Below are 16,857 nucleotides of genomic sequence, written 5' to 3'. Positions count from 1 at the left end.
TCCTTTAAAAGTTCTTTTGTTAAATGACTGGTTGCTTTACTTTCATTTCTCCTAGGTGCATTACTGGTCCTTAGGATACTTTTAGAACAACCACACATAAGTGACCTTAGATTAGTTTTTAAGATTGATCTTTATGTATGTATGTATCTGTGTATGTTTTTAAAGTAATCTGTATACCAATGTGGAACTTGAACACACAACCCTGAGATCTAGTCACATGCTTTACTGAGACAGTTCTCAAAATTTTTATATTTTACTTTTTTATTAAGATTTTTATGTTTATTTCAGAGAGAGAGCTTGTGAGCAAGGAGAGAGACAAAGGGGGAGAGAAGCAGACTCCATTCCAAGCGTGGGCCCAGTGCAGGGCTTGACCCCACCACTCTTAGATCATGACCTGAGCCAAAATCAAGAGTCAGGTGCTTAAGTGACTGAGCCTGCCAGATGCCCTCAAAATTTTAAATGAAAGGGAAGAAAGTAATAAAATATTAGGGAGATAAAAATCTTTATCTCCAAATCCAACTCCCTTGTTTTGAGAGGCCAAGTTGAACTCTTCCAGTGGCAGAGCTGGGATTTTCTAGGACTTCGGACATTTTCCAATTCCCAATCCAGTGTCTTCTTTACCAAACTGGACAGGCTGTACCAGCTTTTGAAGGCAAATTTCAGCTGCTTCTCTTTATTATTATTATTATTTTTTTTTTTAAGATTTTGTTTATTTAGCAGACAGAGATCAGGCCAGGGGGTGGGGGGAGCAGGCTCCCCGCCAAGCAGAGAGCCCATTGAGGGGCTTGATCCCAGGAACCTGGGATCATGACCTGAGCCGAAGGCAGAGGCTTAACCAACTGAGCCACCCAGGTGCCCCTCAGCTGCTTCTCTCTCTCTTTTTTAAAAAGATTTTATTTATTTATTTCACAGACAGAGATCACAAGTAGGCAGAGAGGCAGGCAGACAGAAAGGGGGAAGCAGGCTCCCTGCTAAGCAGAGAGCCCAATGGTGGGGCTCTATCCCAGGACTCGGGGGATCATGACCTGAGCTGAAGGCAGAGGCTTTAACCCACTGAGCCACCCAGGGGCCCCCTCAGCTGCTTTTCTTAACACGAAATACTAATACTATAAATTTGTCATTGTTTGCTTATAAGTAAATAAGCTTCTTGAAACAGGAGTTAAGTTTTTAAATCTGAATTTCCTAGGATTTTTTTTTTAAGATTTTATTTGTTTGACAGAGATCACAAGTAGGCAGAGAGGCAGGCGGGGCGGGGGGGGATGCAGGCTCCCTGCTAAGCAGAGAGCCCAATGTGAGGCTCAATGCTAGGACCCTGAGATCATGACCTGAGTTGAAGGTGGAGGCCCAACCCACTGAGCCACCCAGGTGCCCCTGAATTTCCTAGGATTAACAACATCAGAATTTAGGAGAGAAAGTCATAAAGATGAGATTATAGAGAGTTTATGAAGGAAATTTTAAGTCTTAATAAGGAATGGCAGCCAACATGGAAGAGTAGGTATTTTTGAAGCTAGAATGAAGGAAACTTTTGTAATAAGTAAACACCCTAAGGAGATGAAACAGGATTTCAAAGTAGAGACTGGCAGTAACCCTTTGGAAGAGGGATAGTGAAGGCATTTTTGGAAAAACTGAGAGTTGAGGAAGGCCCTTAATATGTTAAATACTGATATGGTAGACTGTCACCTTTGGTGTGTGGTACCTTAATGGGTGAAGGCCCGGGGGATGGGTGGTGGAGGGTGAGTGGTAGGGAAAAAGTGGTTGTGGGAAAGATGCAGGTGTTTAGAGAGATAATTTAGAGTGTTGGGCTGTAATAATAGAATGTTATATGTGAACTCTAGGCCAAGTCTCGTTTCTTGAGTAAAATGAAAGTAAAACCAGGGCACCTGGATGGCTCAGTGGGCTAATCCTCTGCTTTCGGCTCAGTTCATGATATCAAGGTCCTGGGATCAAGCCCCACATCTAGGCTCTCTGCTCAGCAAGGAGCCTGCTCCGCCCCCACCCTCCCTCCCCCGCCTGCCTCTCTGCCTAATTGTGATCTCTCTCTGTCAAATAAATTAAAAATCTTTTTTAAAAAAAATGAAAGTAAAAGCTCTTACATATTGTAAACCTATATGTAAATATTAAGTAATGTTCTAAAGCATAAACTAAAACTATCTGTCCTCAAAACAGTTTTTGAACCTAAGGATAAAGGGAGCAAGTTAAGGACATTCGTAAAAGGGGCAGAGAGGCACAAAAGGCTAGGAGATAGCCAAGTCTGAAGTAGATAGGAAGAGTTCTTCGGTTACTTTTGGCAGGGCAGAATGAATCACATCTGTCCCTCAGATTGGAGGCATGAGTTGAGTTTTTCTTTGTACACCTTCAAGATTGGAGTGTGATGTGCTTATGACTTACCAAGTGTTTGTTTTCCTTAGGGTCTTAACATGTTTACCTTTCACTTTCCACAGAAATACTTGAGTTGAGGAGAGGGTAGGGAACATTTGAGTTTGATGAATGTTCTTAATGCGTCTCCCTGTTTCTACCATCTTACATTATTTTGCCTCTAAAATGAGTATCTTGACAGTGATCAGTTCCTTTTTGTAAACCCAAAGTAAAAATTGTTGGTATTTTAACCAAGTTTGGCCTTAAATCAGCAGGTTTTCAGGTGTATAGTTTGTAAGAGACATTGTGTAGTTTTATTACTGTTGATAATCTGGGGTATTTGGCAGTTGTCATTGAAACCTGTTTCAGATTTGCTTTAATTTAGTGTCTCCTTATAGGATCAGAATGTTAAACTCAATTCCTCTTTGAAAAGAATTAGGAGGGCGCCTGGGTGGCTCAGTGGTTAAGCCGCTGCCTTCGGCTCAGGTCATGATCTCAGGGTCCTGTGATCGAGTCCCGCATCGGGCTCTCTGCTCAGCAGGGAGCCTGCTTCCTCCTCTCTCTCTGCCTGCCTCTCTGCCTACTTGTGATCTCTCCCTGTCAAATAAATAAATAAAATCTTTAAAAAAAAAAAAAAGAAAGAAAAGAATTAGGAAAAGCAAAAATAAGAATTTTGTTTGTATTACATGGGATTCTCTGCTGTTGCCTGTATTTATAGAAGGGGGGTTTTTCTTGGGTTTTTAAAGTTACTCATAAATGTTGAAATTCTATTCACTTAATTGCTTCTATTCAGCCAGTTTTGTGATGCTGATAGACACTAATTTCTGCAACTACATAAAGTTAACCTTGTTGGCAATTTCCAGCAAAACATAAAAACAGCTTTCTCTGTGTCTGTGCTTCAGTATTTTTTGTCTAGCCATAATTCATCAGGTCAAGTAATTACAAGCTAGATAAAATTCTCAAAGGAGCTAAATAAGAAAACACGTGTTCTTTCTCACCACCTTTTTATTTCAAAAATTTTATACCTTCAGAAAACTGCAAAGTAGTACAGCAAACACCCATATTTATATTTTTTACTCAAATTCAACACTTCTTAAAAGCTTACCATATGTACATTGTGTCTGTGTGTACATACGTATTTATTGTGCCTAAGCCTTTACAAAGTAAGTTGCAGACTTAAATTATTTCAGTAATATCATCAAAGTACACACCATATTTAAATTTCCTTGATTGTTAGGAAAGGGCCTTTTGTTGCTGTGTGTCTTGATTATTTTAAGTTTTTTTTTAATCCAGAGCCAATTTCAGTTTTGTGAATATTGTTAAGTCTCTTTAGTCTCTAAATTCAGAAATTACACTACCTAGAAAAAGCTGCTCATGAAAGCTGTGGGGTTTATGTTTCATTGGTCTTGTTGCTTTGAGCCTCTTCAGGAATTGTTCTTAATGTTGTCAGGTTACTTTTAATATAATTTTGTTGTGATTTGAATACATTGTATTGCAACTCTTAACATCTTATTAAAAGGTATCTTGAAGATTAGTCTTGGTACATACAGTTTATAGGTAACTAATCAGGAAACAAAAATCTTGACAAGATCTTAAAAAATAAAATATTTAATAGCTTTCAGGTGGGTTTTTTTTGTTCTCAAAAATGTTCTTTTTCTCCATCAAGGATTTACATTTTATTTAAAACCTATAGTGTAACATCCAAATGAATAAGACAAAAAAATAAAGGTCTTTTGCATCCCTGTGCCCAGCATCAGTACCAGGGTACCATAGATTACTTACTTGAAGTACTTTCCAAACTCATTTTAGAACATTAATTTTCAAATTTTGCATTGACTCAAGATATTTAAATCTTCTCCTTTCCTAGTTAAAACTATGTGGATAGTTTTGATTTTGTTTTTTATTGATAGTGATACTCTAGAACTAAAAGTTAATAATTAATATAAGTCAAAAAGAAACAGCATTCTGATTTTTTTTGAATTGCAAGAATCGTTTTCTTATGACTATTTAAAATAAAATAGGACACTAATGAATATATAAAATAAAACAGGAGCAATTCTGACCCTCTGTGCTTGTCTTTATAACCTGTACTTACAGTGGATATAATTTTGTATTAAAATTTAGGGGGTTTTTTTTAGGTCAACAAGGGCAGACACAAGATTATTCAAAAGCTTGGGAGGAATATTACAAGAAGCAAGGTATTGTTTTTATTAGAAATGAGATTCTTTTGGGCTTTTAATTGTGGTTACAGCAACAAAGTTGTTCTGTTTTCTCAAAGGTCAAGCGGTTCCTGCTCCTACTGGTGCTCCACCAGGTGGTCAGCCAGATTATAGTGCAGCCTGGGCTGAGTACTATAGACAACAAGCAGCCTACTATGCCCAGACAAGTCCCCAGGGAATGCCACAGCATCCTCCAGCACCTCAGGTATACTAAACTTGCTAATGTATTGATTTCTGATCCAATCATGTTTTCTGCATGTTTACTGTTTTGTCTGGGATTATGTTTGCCTTTTTAATTTTTATCTGGCATAGCATAACTAAATGAAGTACCTTGGTGTATTGTTTGGGTTTTTGTTTGTTTTTTATAAATGCTTTCTGGCATCTGAGTGCTGAATATTTCTATAATGCCTTTGATTTTAAAAATAAATTTTTTTCCCCCAGGGATTTGCAAATCATGCAAGAAGCCACCACCATTTATATTAACCAGTTTTTCTTTCTTAAAGGATTCACTCCTGAGTTAGCTCCATTTAAAGGATTTTCTTTAACTTTTTGTGTATTTCTTATGTATCTCTTCTGCACAGGGCCAATAATAAGAAGTGGACAATACAGTATTTGCTTCATTGTGTGGGGGAAAAAAACCTTTGTTAAATATATGGATGCAGACGACTTGATGAAGATCTTAATTTGTTTTTGGTTTAAAATAGTGTTTTTTTTTTTTTTTTTTTGAAAATGTACAAAATATCTATCACTACTGATAGGAGGTTAATATTTCTGTGTAGAAATGAAAATTGGTTTGTTTTTAGTATTTAGTGTAGATGTACACATTCCAGCAAATGTATTTGCAACTATTATGTGGTCAATGCTTTGTGATATAAATGTACTTTTTCAATGTATACTTTCACTTTTAAAATGCCTGTTTTGTGCTTTACAATAAATGATATGAAACCTCCTGTGTCGGTAAGTTGGATATGTGGGTATTTAAAGGATTCATAATTTCTTAGCAATGATAAATTAAGATACATATACACAAATATATAAGCTTTCCCCATGAAATATTAATTGAGTTTTTAAACACTGGCATGTTTTTTCCCCCTTGCAGTATAGTAGTAGATTGGAGGATCTTTTCCATTTATTGTATTTGGCTGTTTCAGCACAAGTAATCCTGATATCTTCATTTTTTTTTCCTTCTGTTTGATTAAAACCTGCATGTGTGTACAATGATCTTTTGGCATACTTCCATTGAATTAACAGTGAAATTTCCTTTTATACATGACCACTGTTTCAGATCTGTACTGCTGCTATAACAGTTAACCTTTCTGTTCTTAATTTAATAATTACTTGATTTCCAAGACTGTTTCAGCATAACTAATTTTAAACAGTTTTCGGATAGTGAGTATGAGTAGTCGAATAAGAAGTTTTTTCATGTAAAGAAACTTTCAATGTATACAATATTAGTGTGTTTCTTTTTAAATTTAGGATAGAAAAGTGAATAGTATGCAAAAAGTATAGCTACAGTGCATCTGCCATTGAAACATTATTGGGGTATGGAAATGTTCAAGCTTTTTCCTTTTTTTTTTTCTTTTTGCAGTATAGATAAGCTTTGTTTTGTAAATGCACAAGTCCAATCATTGAATCAACTTGATTTTTTATGTACTTGAAATCACTTTATTACTCTATAACACTCATGCTGAAGTTCTGCTATTTTGTTGAAATCCATTGTTTACTCTTTGCATATTTGTTGGCTCTTTGCATATTAATATATTAGACTACATGCAAATACAGTCTGTCTTGCCATTGTCTGTTGAAGTGCAGGTTTGATCCAGCCAGTATAGAACTAGCTCTGTAGGGGTGAGGAGGACTGTGCTGTGTATCATCCTTGATTGTGTTCCTTCAAGGAGCATTGCACTGTAAGTACATCAGAATGACAAATTGATGAACTGCAACAGTATCTTTTTGTCAATGTTCCACATAATGTAAATGCCATACTTTGTGTGAATATTATGTTGGAATACAGTGCTGATATCTTGGAAAACCATAACTGCTTCTTAATTTAACATAGAATAATACATAGGTCTGTATTTTTTTTTTAAGTGAGCTTAATGGGTAAGTATTTTTGATATGCTTTAGCTATAGCTAAAGAAAACTGATCATTAAAATTGAATAGTATTACTCATTGGTGCTCCTAAAAATATTGTTTTTCAGTGTACAGTATGCATATCTTCTATATTAATATGAAAGACTTGAAATGTATCAGACAGAAGTGGTTTTCAGTTTGCAAATATTAAGCAATGTAGCAGTTTAACACCATTTCATAAGTATATATTAATTCTTTCATTGGTGGGGAGCACCAGTTCTGAATATTAAGAGAGATGTACAAGGACATAAATGTTGAGATTACTTACAGGGTAGAAGATAGCAGTTCAGTTCATTATAGATATTTTGAAATGTTTTTGATTGTTTCATAGAACCTGGAGTGACTTCCCTTGCCCTTATTTAGATACGGATATGTAGTTCTAGTTTCAAGTTTAATAGTAAAGGAGTTAGTTATGTGTTATTTTTAAGAGTAGGGTTATTGACATGAACAATTTCAGTATTTTGCATGATACTGTTTTATAGATGACCTTTTAGGAAAGTGGTGCATTTATTAATTAAACTGAAGAAATAGTTCAGTTGGATTCAGTTTCATAACTCACAAATTGGAGGCTGTTGATTTTGATTCATTTAAGGTTTAAAATCTTTATTAATTGCAAACAGTGCAATTATTTATACTTCACAGTGCCTTCCCAGACCTTCCACCTTAGGTTCTGCTGCAAAAAGCAACAGGTAAGCACAACCTAAGGACATATATAAATAAATATTTCAGTACATTAATGTTGTCCCTGTGAGGTTTTTGTGGTTGTGTAATTCAAAAGCAATCTGCTACTGCTTCCCCAAAATGTATTTTGTTATTTATGCTACCATTTCAGTGGAAAGTCTGTAAGTTGTTCAAACAACTGTTTACATTTCTGGGTAATGGTTTTTGGGGTTTTTTTGTGGTTTTGTTTTTGGTTTTTTTTTGGTTTTAATGAAAAAAAAAAAGATGAGTAGATTGCTGCTGTAATTGAACTACATCCAAACCTTTTGTAATCTTTTCCCAACTATAGAAGGATTGTTAAAATTAAGAAAGCAATTACATAGTTTTCTAGATTTAGGAAATCACTTGATTAGAAACTTCAACAGCCTTCACAGTCTTTTTCTGATTGACAGGACATTTTCTTTGCCCTCCAAAGCTATGGAGTCTTTCTTTTTGTCTTATTCTTGAAGTATAATAATTCAGTAAGGACATTATGGGTCAGAGTTTTATTATATGACTTTTTTTTTTTTTTTAGGCAATTCAGTTTTCATAAGTTTTATATACACTGAAAAAAGGAAAAATTTATAAGGAATACTGGCAGTATGTTTTTGTTAAGGCATGTGCATCAGTGAAATGTTAACTGTATAGCAAATAACCTTTCATAATCTGTATAGCAACCAGTATTTTTCTGATTTATAATATTTTAATAACTGACGCTGCATTTATTTTAATTTTTGCCAGTTTAAAATGTTTGTGTTCTTATAAATGATTTTAACTGGTACATATTTTGAGTTAAGATGAATGTATTTAAAGCAGCATCATATCAGTTTTGTTTATTCAGTTTCTAAAATGTGCTGATCCTTTTAAAAACTCCTGCTTATCTCTGCAACAAAGAAAAATATTCAAAAATACTGCCTTCATTTTCACACACAGTGCTGAAGATGCTGCAAGCACCAAATCATAGCTCATAAAATCAGGTCCTGAGATAGTTACCCATAAAGAGGAATCCTTTGAGTGTATGCCATTGGTGAGCCGATGAGCATGGACCATAGAAGGGCTCAATGTAGAAGGTAAAATTGGCAAATCATAATTGAAAAATATGAAATGTATTCCCATACATAATATGGTATAGGGTGTAATGTACCTGCTTTTGATCACTTTTCATTTTAAAGTGCTATTCGCTTGATCTTAAATGTTCCATGAACTGTTAAATTTTGTAAGTTATGTAGTTACTGCACCACATTTATGTGTGTGTATGTATTGTTTTAATAGATGATAGGTATGTTAAGAATGGTAATATAAAGGAGCTCTTTGAAACTAAAGAGCCTGTCAAGTTTTGGTTAGTCGTAGTTTGCATTTTTATAAAATATAGATGAATGCTAATAGATTTGGGGGCATTGTTTCTATCTCAATAGTTTTTTTATTCATTACCATAAGCCTTCACTGATACTGCATTTTTTTTAAATGGCGCTAATCTTAACCATGAAATAAATGGAAAGCAGAAAAGGTGAGCCAGTTGACTTGAATGCAATGGATGTTAGGAGTAGTAGAAACAATGTTTAGATTGAAATTGAACTGATTTATTTTACTTAGCACTTAAAAACTTGACAATGTGTTTCGTTTTTAAAAGATATTTTAGTGTGGAGAAACGTAGAATTCTTATGGTTTCATGTTTCTTTCAGAAATGAAAAGTATACTTTTACTTTTAATTAATGAAAATGGTTTTAATACTAAAACTAGAGATTTAATACTAGTTGTTTATAAACATTATAAAATATTTCCTTAGTCAAGCACCTTGGTAGTTAATTCATAAGGGTGTGTTTGGGTAGGAGTAGCAGAGTACCTTAAGAGGGAAATAGGAATATATGCAGAAGTGATAACATTTGTTTGAATACTCTGCCAGGAGAACCAGCTCTATCTGCAGGCATCTGTTGTCTAGAATAAGGATGTAGAAATGATCAATGAGGATGTCTTTTTATTTTCTGAAAATTCTGCCTCATTTTAAAATGTATTTTAACAATACCTAAAGATAATTTTGACTCTGAAAATAACCTTATTTTTTGTTTAGTCACTTGAGTTTTCTTGCCACAGTATAAATTTCTGAGGGATTTTTTTAAACTGGTGCTTTTAAGAAGCAAATCCCAAGGTTTTATTTTCTTCAATGATAGCCATATAGAAACTCTGAAATGTATTTGCGCATATATATATATTTTTTCTTATGCATGCTCGATGCATTTTCGTCCTGAGAAAAGTGTTCTCTACAGAAACTACCCGTGTGTAAAAAGAAGATTGGCTTAAAATGGCTACTGTGATGGGAACAGTGTCTTAGGGAGATGCAGCTTGGACTTGAGGTAAATTGAATACTTTACAAACTGTGGTTTAGAGTTTGCTTTAATGACATTGTATGTAAAAGGGCACATGATTGCTGTAATTTTGTATTGATTATGGTTTCCTCAATAAAAAAAATAAATGTACATTGATCAATATTATAAAGGAGTGTTTTGTTTCTTTTCTAAAATATTGAAAGACTCTTTTTTAATACAGAAGTTACTTTATTGAGTTTACATTGTAAAATAAAATTGTCTTCCAGAAAACTAAAATATAAAACAACTTGGTAATAGAACATGGTAGTTAATTATTTACAGACTCAAAGAACAGATTTTAAAATTGAAGACTGCCATTTTTTTTCCCTCTTAGATCTTGAAACTGTCCATATGTTAAAAGTGTTTTCTCCTGCATAAACTACTGATACAAAGTTCTCTCACTAAAATATAGTTTGTCAGGCAAGGTAACAACATAAATTTGCTTTGTAAGCTTGAATATGTATTACACACATTTGAAAAGTACATGTTAATATTTGTTCTCAACACTCAGAACTCTATATAGGTAGTGGTTTCCATTAAATTCTCTCTGACAATTGTTTCTTGAAAGTCTTAGTTTTGTTCTCCATGCTCCCTCTTTCCCTTGAAAGGAATGGTACTCCTTCCCCTTATCTGCTTCAGAAAGACTTTGAAACTACAGCAAGGGAATGATGTATTAAGGAAAACTCAAATTGATGGGTTACAAATACATTAAGTCTCTGTTATTTCGGACTAACTTTAGGTATAAATAGCTCATAAAAGACATTCTTTCATGCAAAATAATATAATTTTTAAAATATTATTACTGTAAACTTAGAATAATTGAGTAAAATTTCCACTTTGCCCCATTAGATACAAATTAACTTCTGCATTTAATAAGGTGATGAATCTGGTGATGATTTGGAAAGGAAGAAAGTATTCTTTAGATGAGCTTGTGTTTTGAAGACTATTATGAAAAGGAATAAAAAGTCAACATAGTGGCACTTCTGGTTTCCATTTTGGCCCCGCCACAGAAAACATGATGTAGTAAGAAAGGGGGAGGAGGGGGAGAAAGAAAGTTCCAGGGAGAGGGAAGGGGAGCTAGTAGTCGTCCGCTAAAAAAGAGAAGAAGAAAAGTGATTTTTTTTTAAAGGAAAAAAATAATTAAATAGAATAAAAATTCTAGATTAAGTGATTAATTCTTACTTTCAATTGTAAGAATACAGGTACTAGCTGCAGAGCCTTTGTTGTTGACTGCTTTACACATATATTCTCCTTCATCTTCTGGGAAAGTTTCTGGTAAATAAAGGCAGTAAGTTTCTCCTCTTTCAATATATTGGTAGTCTTCTCCATCCTGCAGTATTTCTCCTTCAAACCACCATGTAATTTCTGGTTTGGGTTCTCCTGTTACTTTAACAGTAAACCTAACTGGCTCACTGTCTACAACCGAGGTGTTTTTTAGAGGCTTCTTGAACCACGGAGCTCCCGATCTTGTTTGCTCCTCATCCTCAATAGTGGAACCATTCATGATGCTACCACCGTCTTCTTCCTCTTCGTCTTCTCTTTTCTATATTAAAATAAGTGCATTCAAGTTGGCATTTAAAGTAGCATTTCAGTAATGTTTTAGTAATAGAATTTCATGTGTAAATGGGTTTTTGCTTCCCAAAGACCATGAAACTATGCCTACTCCAATGTGTACTTTACAAAACATTCCATTGACTTGAAAGCTATTAAATTACTTTTAATCCCAGAAAATTCTAAGAGCATATTTGAAAAATAAAGATTATGTAAGCCTGATACCTTTTGTAGTGCTGCGTCAATTTCCTTTTGTTCAAACTGCATCCGTAATAACTTTTGCTCTTCAATTCTTCTTTGTTCTTCTTCTTCTCTTGCCTTAGCCATCTGTTCAAATCTAGCTTTCATATTCACTTTATGAGTAAATGGGGCCTCACTTTTTTTTGCAGGCTTGACATCAACATCTTCCTCCTTTATGAAAGGGGGCCAAGAATAAGAATTGCTTGTTTTCTAGAAACCAACAAGAGCTAAACATTAATAGTTAATGAAGTTGTCATTTACAGGAACAAAATAATTAGCCATGTTTGGTTTACATATTTGTGCTATGCTTGGATGTAAAGATTTTCACTATCCCCTAATTTGGAAAAGATGAAGTTTTATTTGAATAAGTTTCCTGACAACCCTTTCCTCCCAGTGCAAAGATTATACATTATCACTGGAGTCCCAGTGTTTTTATTTGCTTAACCAACTCTTTTTGCTGGCTGACAGTACTAACAGAAAGGGGTGGGGATGTTATACTTTTTAACTGTTAAAATACTCCCTTGTCACAAGATTGTCTATCACTCTTCACACTCTTATGTAATACAGAAAATGCATTTTCTGCTATTTCTTACTTCATTTCCTTCCTCACCCTTAGCTAATAATTGTCCTTGAGATGAATTTCATACAACAAAATTTATTGATAGTCAAATGGCAGACAGGAGTTTTTGCAGGTAGAATAAATGGGAAGATAACTGAAAGAGGCAGTGACCGGAAGTTGGGGAAATCACTGAGTTGAAGTAGATGGTTAGAGTAAGAGCTATAAACCATGGAGATAAGGGAGTAATCTAAGATTCAACTATTAAAACAGTGTTGAATCTATAAAGCAATTTGGTGATAAAGAGATCACTAGTGGCTTTTGAGGGAGGTGTTAGTAGCGTAGGGTTATTCAGGGTTTCTAAAGTACTTTAGCTATAGTTTCTAATCTACTTAGACTTTTATGGATCTGTCAGAAATCTCACCATTTATATTTCACAGTACTAAAGAAAGTGCTTTAAGATACCACATCCAACTGAAGGACATTGTGAAACAAGCTTGAAAATAATTTGTCTATATAAGAGAAATCTTGGTGTATGGATGTTTTGCATCAGTTTGAAGTATTGTACTTCAACGAATAACAAAGGAGGAGTTGGAAAGTTTTTGTTTTCTTGAATCAGATTTTTCTTTAATGTTGGAAAATCCTAGAACATCAGATACCACCTAATGGGTAAATTCTTTTTTCTTTTTTAAGATTTTATTTATTTATTTGACAGAAATCACAAGTAGATGGAGAGGCAGGCAGAGAGAGAGAGAGGGAAGCAGGCTCCCTGCCGAGCAGAGAGCCTGATGTGGGACTCGATCCCAGGACCCTGAGATCATGACCTGAGCCGAAGGCAGCAGCTTAACCCACTGAGCCACCCAGGCGCCCTAATGGGTAAATTCTACTCGTGACTTCAGTTTGAAATGATAAACCTAATGCCTGTTGATAAACTAATGCCAGACTACAGTTAAATGCTAACGAATGATGTTACAATGGTTTTTTATTAAGAAAAAGGCTAAAAGATGTTAAATACCAGTTTGTTCACTGCAGGTTTATCTCAATGGGCTTTTCTGAGGTTTAAAAAGGACTTCTGTTCATATGATAGTTAATTTTATCCTTTGTTTATCAGATCTTCAAGATAATATTTTGGCAAGTATGATAATTGCTGTTCTGAGACCTTCCAGTTATCTTGCTTTCTGGATTTAAGGATAAAAATTTTGTGCAGATTCATAACTGTTAACTCACTTAGCTACTTCAGACCTGCCTTTAGAAAATAAATTCAGTAAGTTCCTCATGAACGGAGAGAAAGTTTATGAATAGTCTTTCATTTCCTAAGTGTTGCTCTTTCTTGAATCCTTGAAAAGCCAGGTTAAAAATGTTTCCGGGAAATGAATCTACAGAGAGTCATGTTAAATGGGATGATCTTTGTTCTCTAGGTATATTCTTAGAGTATTGACTCTACCATAAGTATATCAAAGGAAGCAACAGTTGGGCAGTGAACTTTGCAAAAGCAAGCATAAGAGGTAGTTTTGGAGTATGCCTTATTAGAAAACTAGAAAATCAAACACCATAAGGCAATTAGTGATTTAAATACCAAATGAGTTATACAGATTAAGGGCTATAAGGATCTGGGATAGAATTCTTCGATTAGGGGCGCCTGGGTGGCTCAGTGGGTTAAGCCTCTTCCTTCGGCCCAGGTCATGATCCCAGGGTTCTGGGATCGAGCCCCGCATCGGGTTCTCTCCTTGGCGGGGAGCCTGCTTCTCCCTCTCTCTGCCTGCCTCTCTGCCTACTTGTGATCTCTCTGTAAAATAAATAAAATCTTTAAAAAAAAATTCTTCGATTAGGGGAGGTTATATGGATGAGGTAGACCTTGAAAGATGTCTGGAATAGAAGCAGAAGACATTGAAATGGACATTTTTAAAAGAGGAAACCAGATAATACCAGATGGGGAGAAGGGAGTCCTCTAGAACTTGATTATACTCAATGCCCAAACAATGCTTTAAGGATATCTCAGTGACCCTTAATCTAAAGAGATGAAGAATGTCAGCATCCTTCACAGTCACGGGTTACAGGTTAGCCATGTCCTATTCTCATCCTTTTTTATGCCAGTAATAGCAATAAAACAATACATCACCTACCCTATTTTTAATTGTACCTAAATATTCTGTAGGTATGACTGTTGGTGAGGTTTCACTACCTTTAACACAAAAACGGGAGCAAGTACATGGTGACTGAACTTTTCTTTACCTTCCGTGATATATTTCTCTCAAAAAATGGACGATCTTTTGGTCATCCAACCATTAAATGTTGGTGTTCTCCAGTTTTATCATTCACCTTCCAACTATTAACTCCTTGAAGATGGCTTTGTCTACCTATTTATTTTTTTAAAGACTGATTTTAGGGAGTGGGGGGAGGGGTAAAGAGAGAATCTTAAGCAGACTCCCAGATGAGTGCAGACCTCAAAACCCTGAAATCACGACCTGAGCCTAAACCAAGTGTCCGATGCTCAACCACCCGAGCCATCCAGGTGTACCCCGCTATTTTGATAGATTTTAATGCTATCCATAATAGTTAGAATCTATAGCTCCAGCCTCTCACCTCAACTCAGTACCTATGCTCCAGAATGCTCTTTACCTTATCCAAATATAGTTCAAACTTTATCCAAAACTATTCATCGACTTCTAGATCTTCTAAATTCTTTGTAGTATCATGTAGTTTCCCTGGTAATCTTAAGGTAATGTTGGGCTTCTCAGCAACTATCTACCCATAAGCAGTCTGTTACCCAGGTTGGTTAAAAGTTGGGTCCATATTTCTCCCTGCATGCTAACTTCATGCCTTATCCCTGTCTTTTAGTTCATTCTCCATGAACCCAGGATTCTTTAAAAATACAAGCCCTTCATTACTCTGTCCAGAAACTAATTGTTAACATTGTTCCCAGATCATAATTCCTGCAAGATTAAAAACACCCAGTATTAGCTAGCTACTGCTTTTCCAACTTTACCACCCATTATGCTATGAATCATGCCTTTGAGCAAAATTTCCATTCCCCAGATAAGTTTTTACAATCTTCATGTAAAGATTATAAAGGGGCACTCATCCCTGTAATCTAGAATGCTTCTAAGTTTTATTCACCTTCTCACAGCTTAAATGTAATCTCAGCACTGTTAAACCTCTCATACAATTAATGATTCCATCTTTTTTGATCCCATAACATTAAATATATAACTACTATTTTAACACTTAAAGCTAAAATTATTATTTTCCTACATCTCATTAGGCTGAACTTTTTTGAAGGCACATTATATTCACTTTCATGTACCCAAAACAACACAAGGTCCAATATAGAAGCTATTAGCAATAGAATTTGCTTTTGGCAATGACAAAATTATTTCCTACCAGCCCAGGCCCCAAGTCCTCCAGGTTTAGTGTATGTCCCACAGGGTTCATACCAGCTTCAGGGCACTTGGGTAGTGCAGTCAGTTAAGCGACCAACTCGGTTTCATTTCAGGTCATGATCCTCAGGCTCATGACCCTGAGCTGCTTTGGACTGGGCTTAGCATGGGGTCTGCTGAAGTTTCTCTCCCTCTTCCCTCTTCCCTTCCCCCACGCCTCTCAAAAATAAATAAATCTTTCTAAAATGCGTATCAACTTCATTGATGAGTATCAGATGTTCTATAGCATCTTCTTTTGTCTAAAACAGCTTGTGATTTCTTTTCCTTCCAAACTCTCTATTCCCATATTATCTATGTTTGTGTATACCCACTTTAATTCCTCTTCCTCTCATCTCCACCACCATCCCCAAGTCATTTTAGTTTCATATCCTACATTCTATACTATTTTCTCCATTCAATCCCTTTTTCAAATCCTCATCAAGCCGCCTCTGACCATCCTATACAAAATAGTACCTTACAATGTTAATTTCCATAGCTTTTGCATACTTTTTACTTACTATTTTGTTTCCTATCCTCCCTGTTAGATTCTAAACACAACATGAGCAAAGATTGTAGGTTTATTTACCAGTGTAGTAGTCCCAGTGTCCAAAACAGTCCCTGGAACGTAGTAGGCATTAAAATAATTTTTTAATGCATTAATCTAAAACCATCTTTTGCTTAAGTATGATCTATGTATAAAGATGCCTATTTGACAGTATCACTTCATATTTTAAAAATCTCTTCAATGGGGGTACCTGTGTGGCTCAGTGGGTTGAAGCCTCTGCTTTTGGCTCAGGTCATGATCCCAGGGTCCTGGAATCAAGCCCTGCATTGGGGCTCTCTGCTCAGCAGGGAGCCTGATTCCTCCTCTCTGCCTGCCTCTGTCTACTTTTGATCTCTGTCAAGTGAATAAATAAAATCTTAAAAAAAAAAATCTCTTCTATGAATAATAAAGCGAAGTTCCTTAACATGGCATCTAAGAACTTGCATGGCCATCTTGTTTGTGCTTGTATCATCTTCATCATTATCCTTTGCTGTTCTCTACAGTCTGTTTGCTTCAATAATAATGAACTGCTTACAGATCCAAGAATTTGCAATAATTTCTTGATTCTATCTAACTCACAGACTCCTCTGAAGGACTGCCCAACTTCCCACACCTGCTTTACTAGTTGAATTATTTGATGAAAATTCATTGCTAGAAAAACATAAGTTAAATGCTGTTAAGTATTATAAAATGGCAATTCTGGCAGAAAAAAATTCTCCAGATCCTATTTAAAGCAATATTCATAATCCTGGAACTAGACCTTGGGCTGGAAGGAACATT

The 16,857-nt window shown here is 35.4% G+C and overlaps 2 protein-coding genes across 31 annotated transcripts in view; one reads left to right on the top strand and one right to left on the bottom strand.

The window, feature by feature from the left end:
- The window catches only part of FUBP1 (far upstream element binding protein 1), a 34,879-nt gene extending 24,979 nt beyond the window's left edge, over positions 1-9,900 (top strand). For 6 of the 24 annotated variants that reach the window (XM_059137611.1, XM_059137607.1, XM_059137606.1 and 3 more), the window contains 3 exons: positions 4,634-4,779; positions 7,351-7,397; positions 7,943-9,900. In XM_059137611.1, coding sequence (XP_058993594.1) covers positions 4,634-4,779; positions 7,351-7,397; positions 7,943-7,976 — 227 coding nt within the window. In that variant the 3' untranslated portion in view covers positions 7,977-9,900. Of the gene's footprint in view, positions 1-4,493; positions 4,554-4,633; positions 4,780-5,155; positions 5,524-6,381 lie in introns of those variants that run through there. The other 18 variants (XM_059137605.1, XM_059137604.1, XM_059137599.1 and 15 more) reach the window with 13 other exon arrangements.
- Positions 9,901-9,938: 38 nt separating this feature from the next.
- The window catches only part of NEXN (nexilin F-actin binding protein), a 53,082-nt gene continuing 46,163 nt past the window's right edge, over positions 9,939-16,857 (bottom strand). For 5 of the 7 annotated variants that reach the window (XM_059137617.1, XM_059137622.1, XM_059137616.1 and 2 more), the window contains 3 exons: positions 11,547-11,732; positions 10,953-11,313; positions 9,939-10,861 (listed from right to left, as the gene is read on the bottom strand). In XM_059137617.1, the coding sequence (XP_058993600.1) occupies positions 10,848-10,861; positions 10,953-11,313; positions 11,547-11,732 (561 nt within the window). In that variant the 3' untranslated portion in view covers positions 9,939-10,847. Of the gene's footprint in view, positions 11,314-11,546; positions 11,733-16,857 lie in introns of all 7 variants that reach the window. The other 2 variants (XM_059137618.1, XM_059137623.1) reach the window with 1 other exon arrangement.

Source organism: Mustela lutreola, chromosome 10, assembly GCF_030435805.1.
Source record: "Mustela lutreola isolate mMusLut2 chromosome 10, mMusLut2.pri, whole genome shotgun sequence".
NCBI lineage: Eukaryota > Metazoa > Chordata > Mammalia > Carnivora > Mustelidae > Mustela > Mustela lutreola.
The sequence above is the reverse complement of the archived record's forward strand: the minus strand, read 5'-3'. Positions and strand labels throughout refer to the sequence as shown.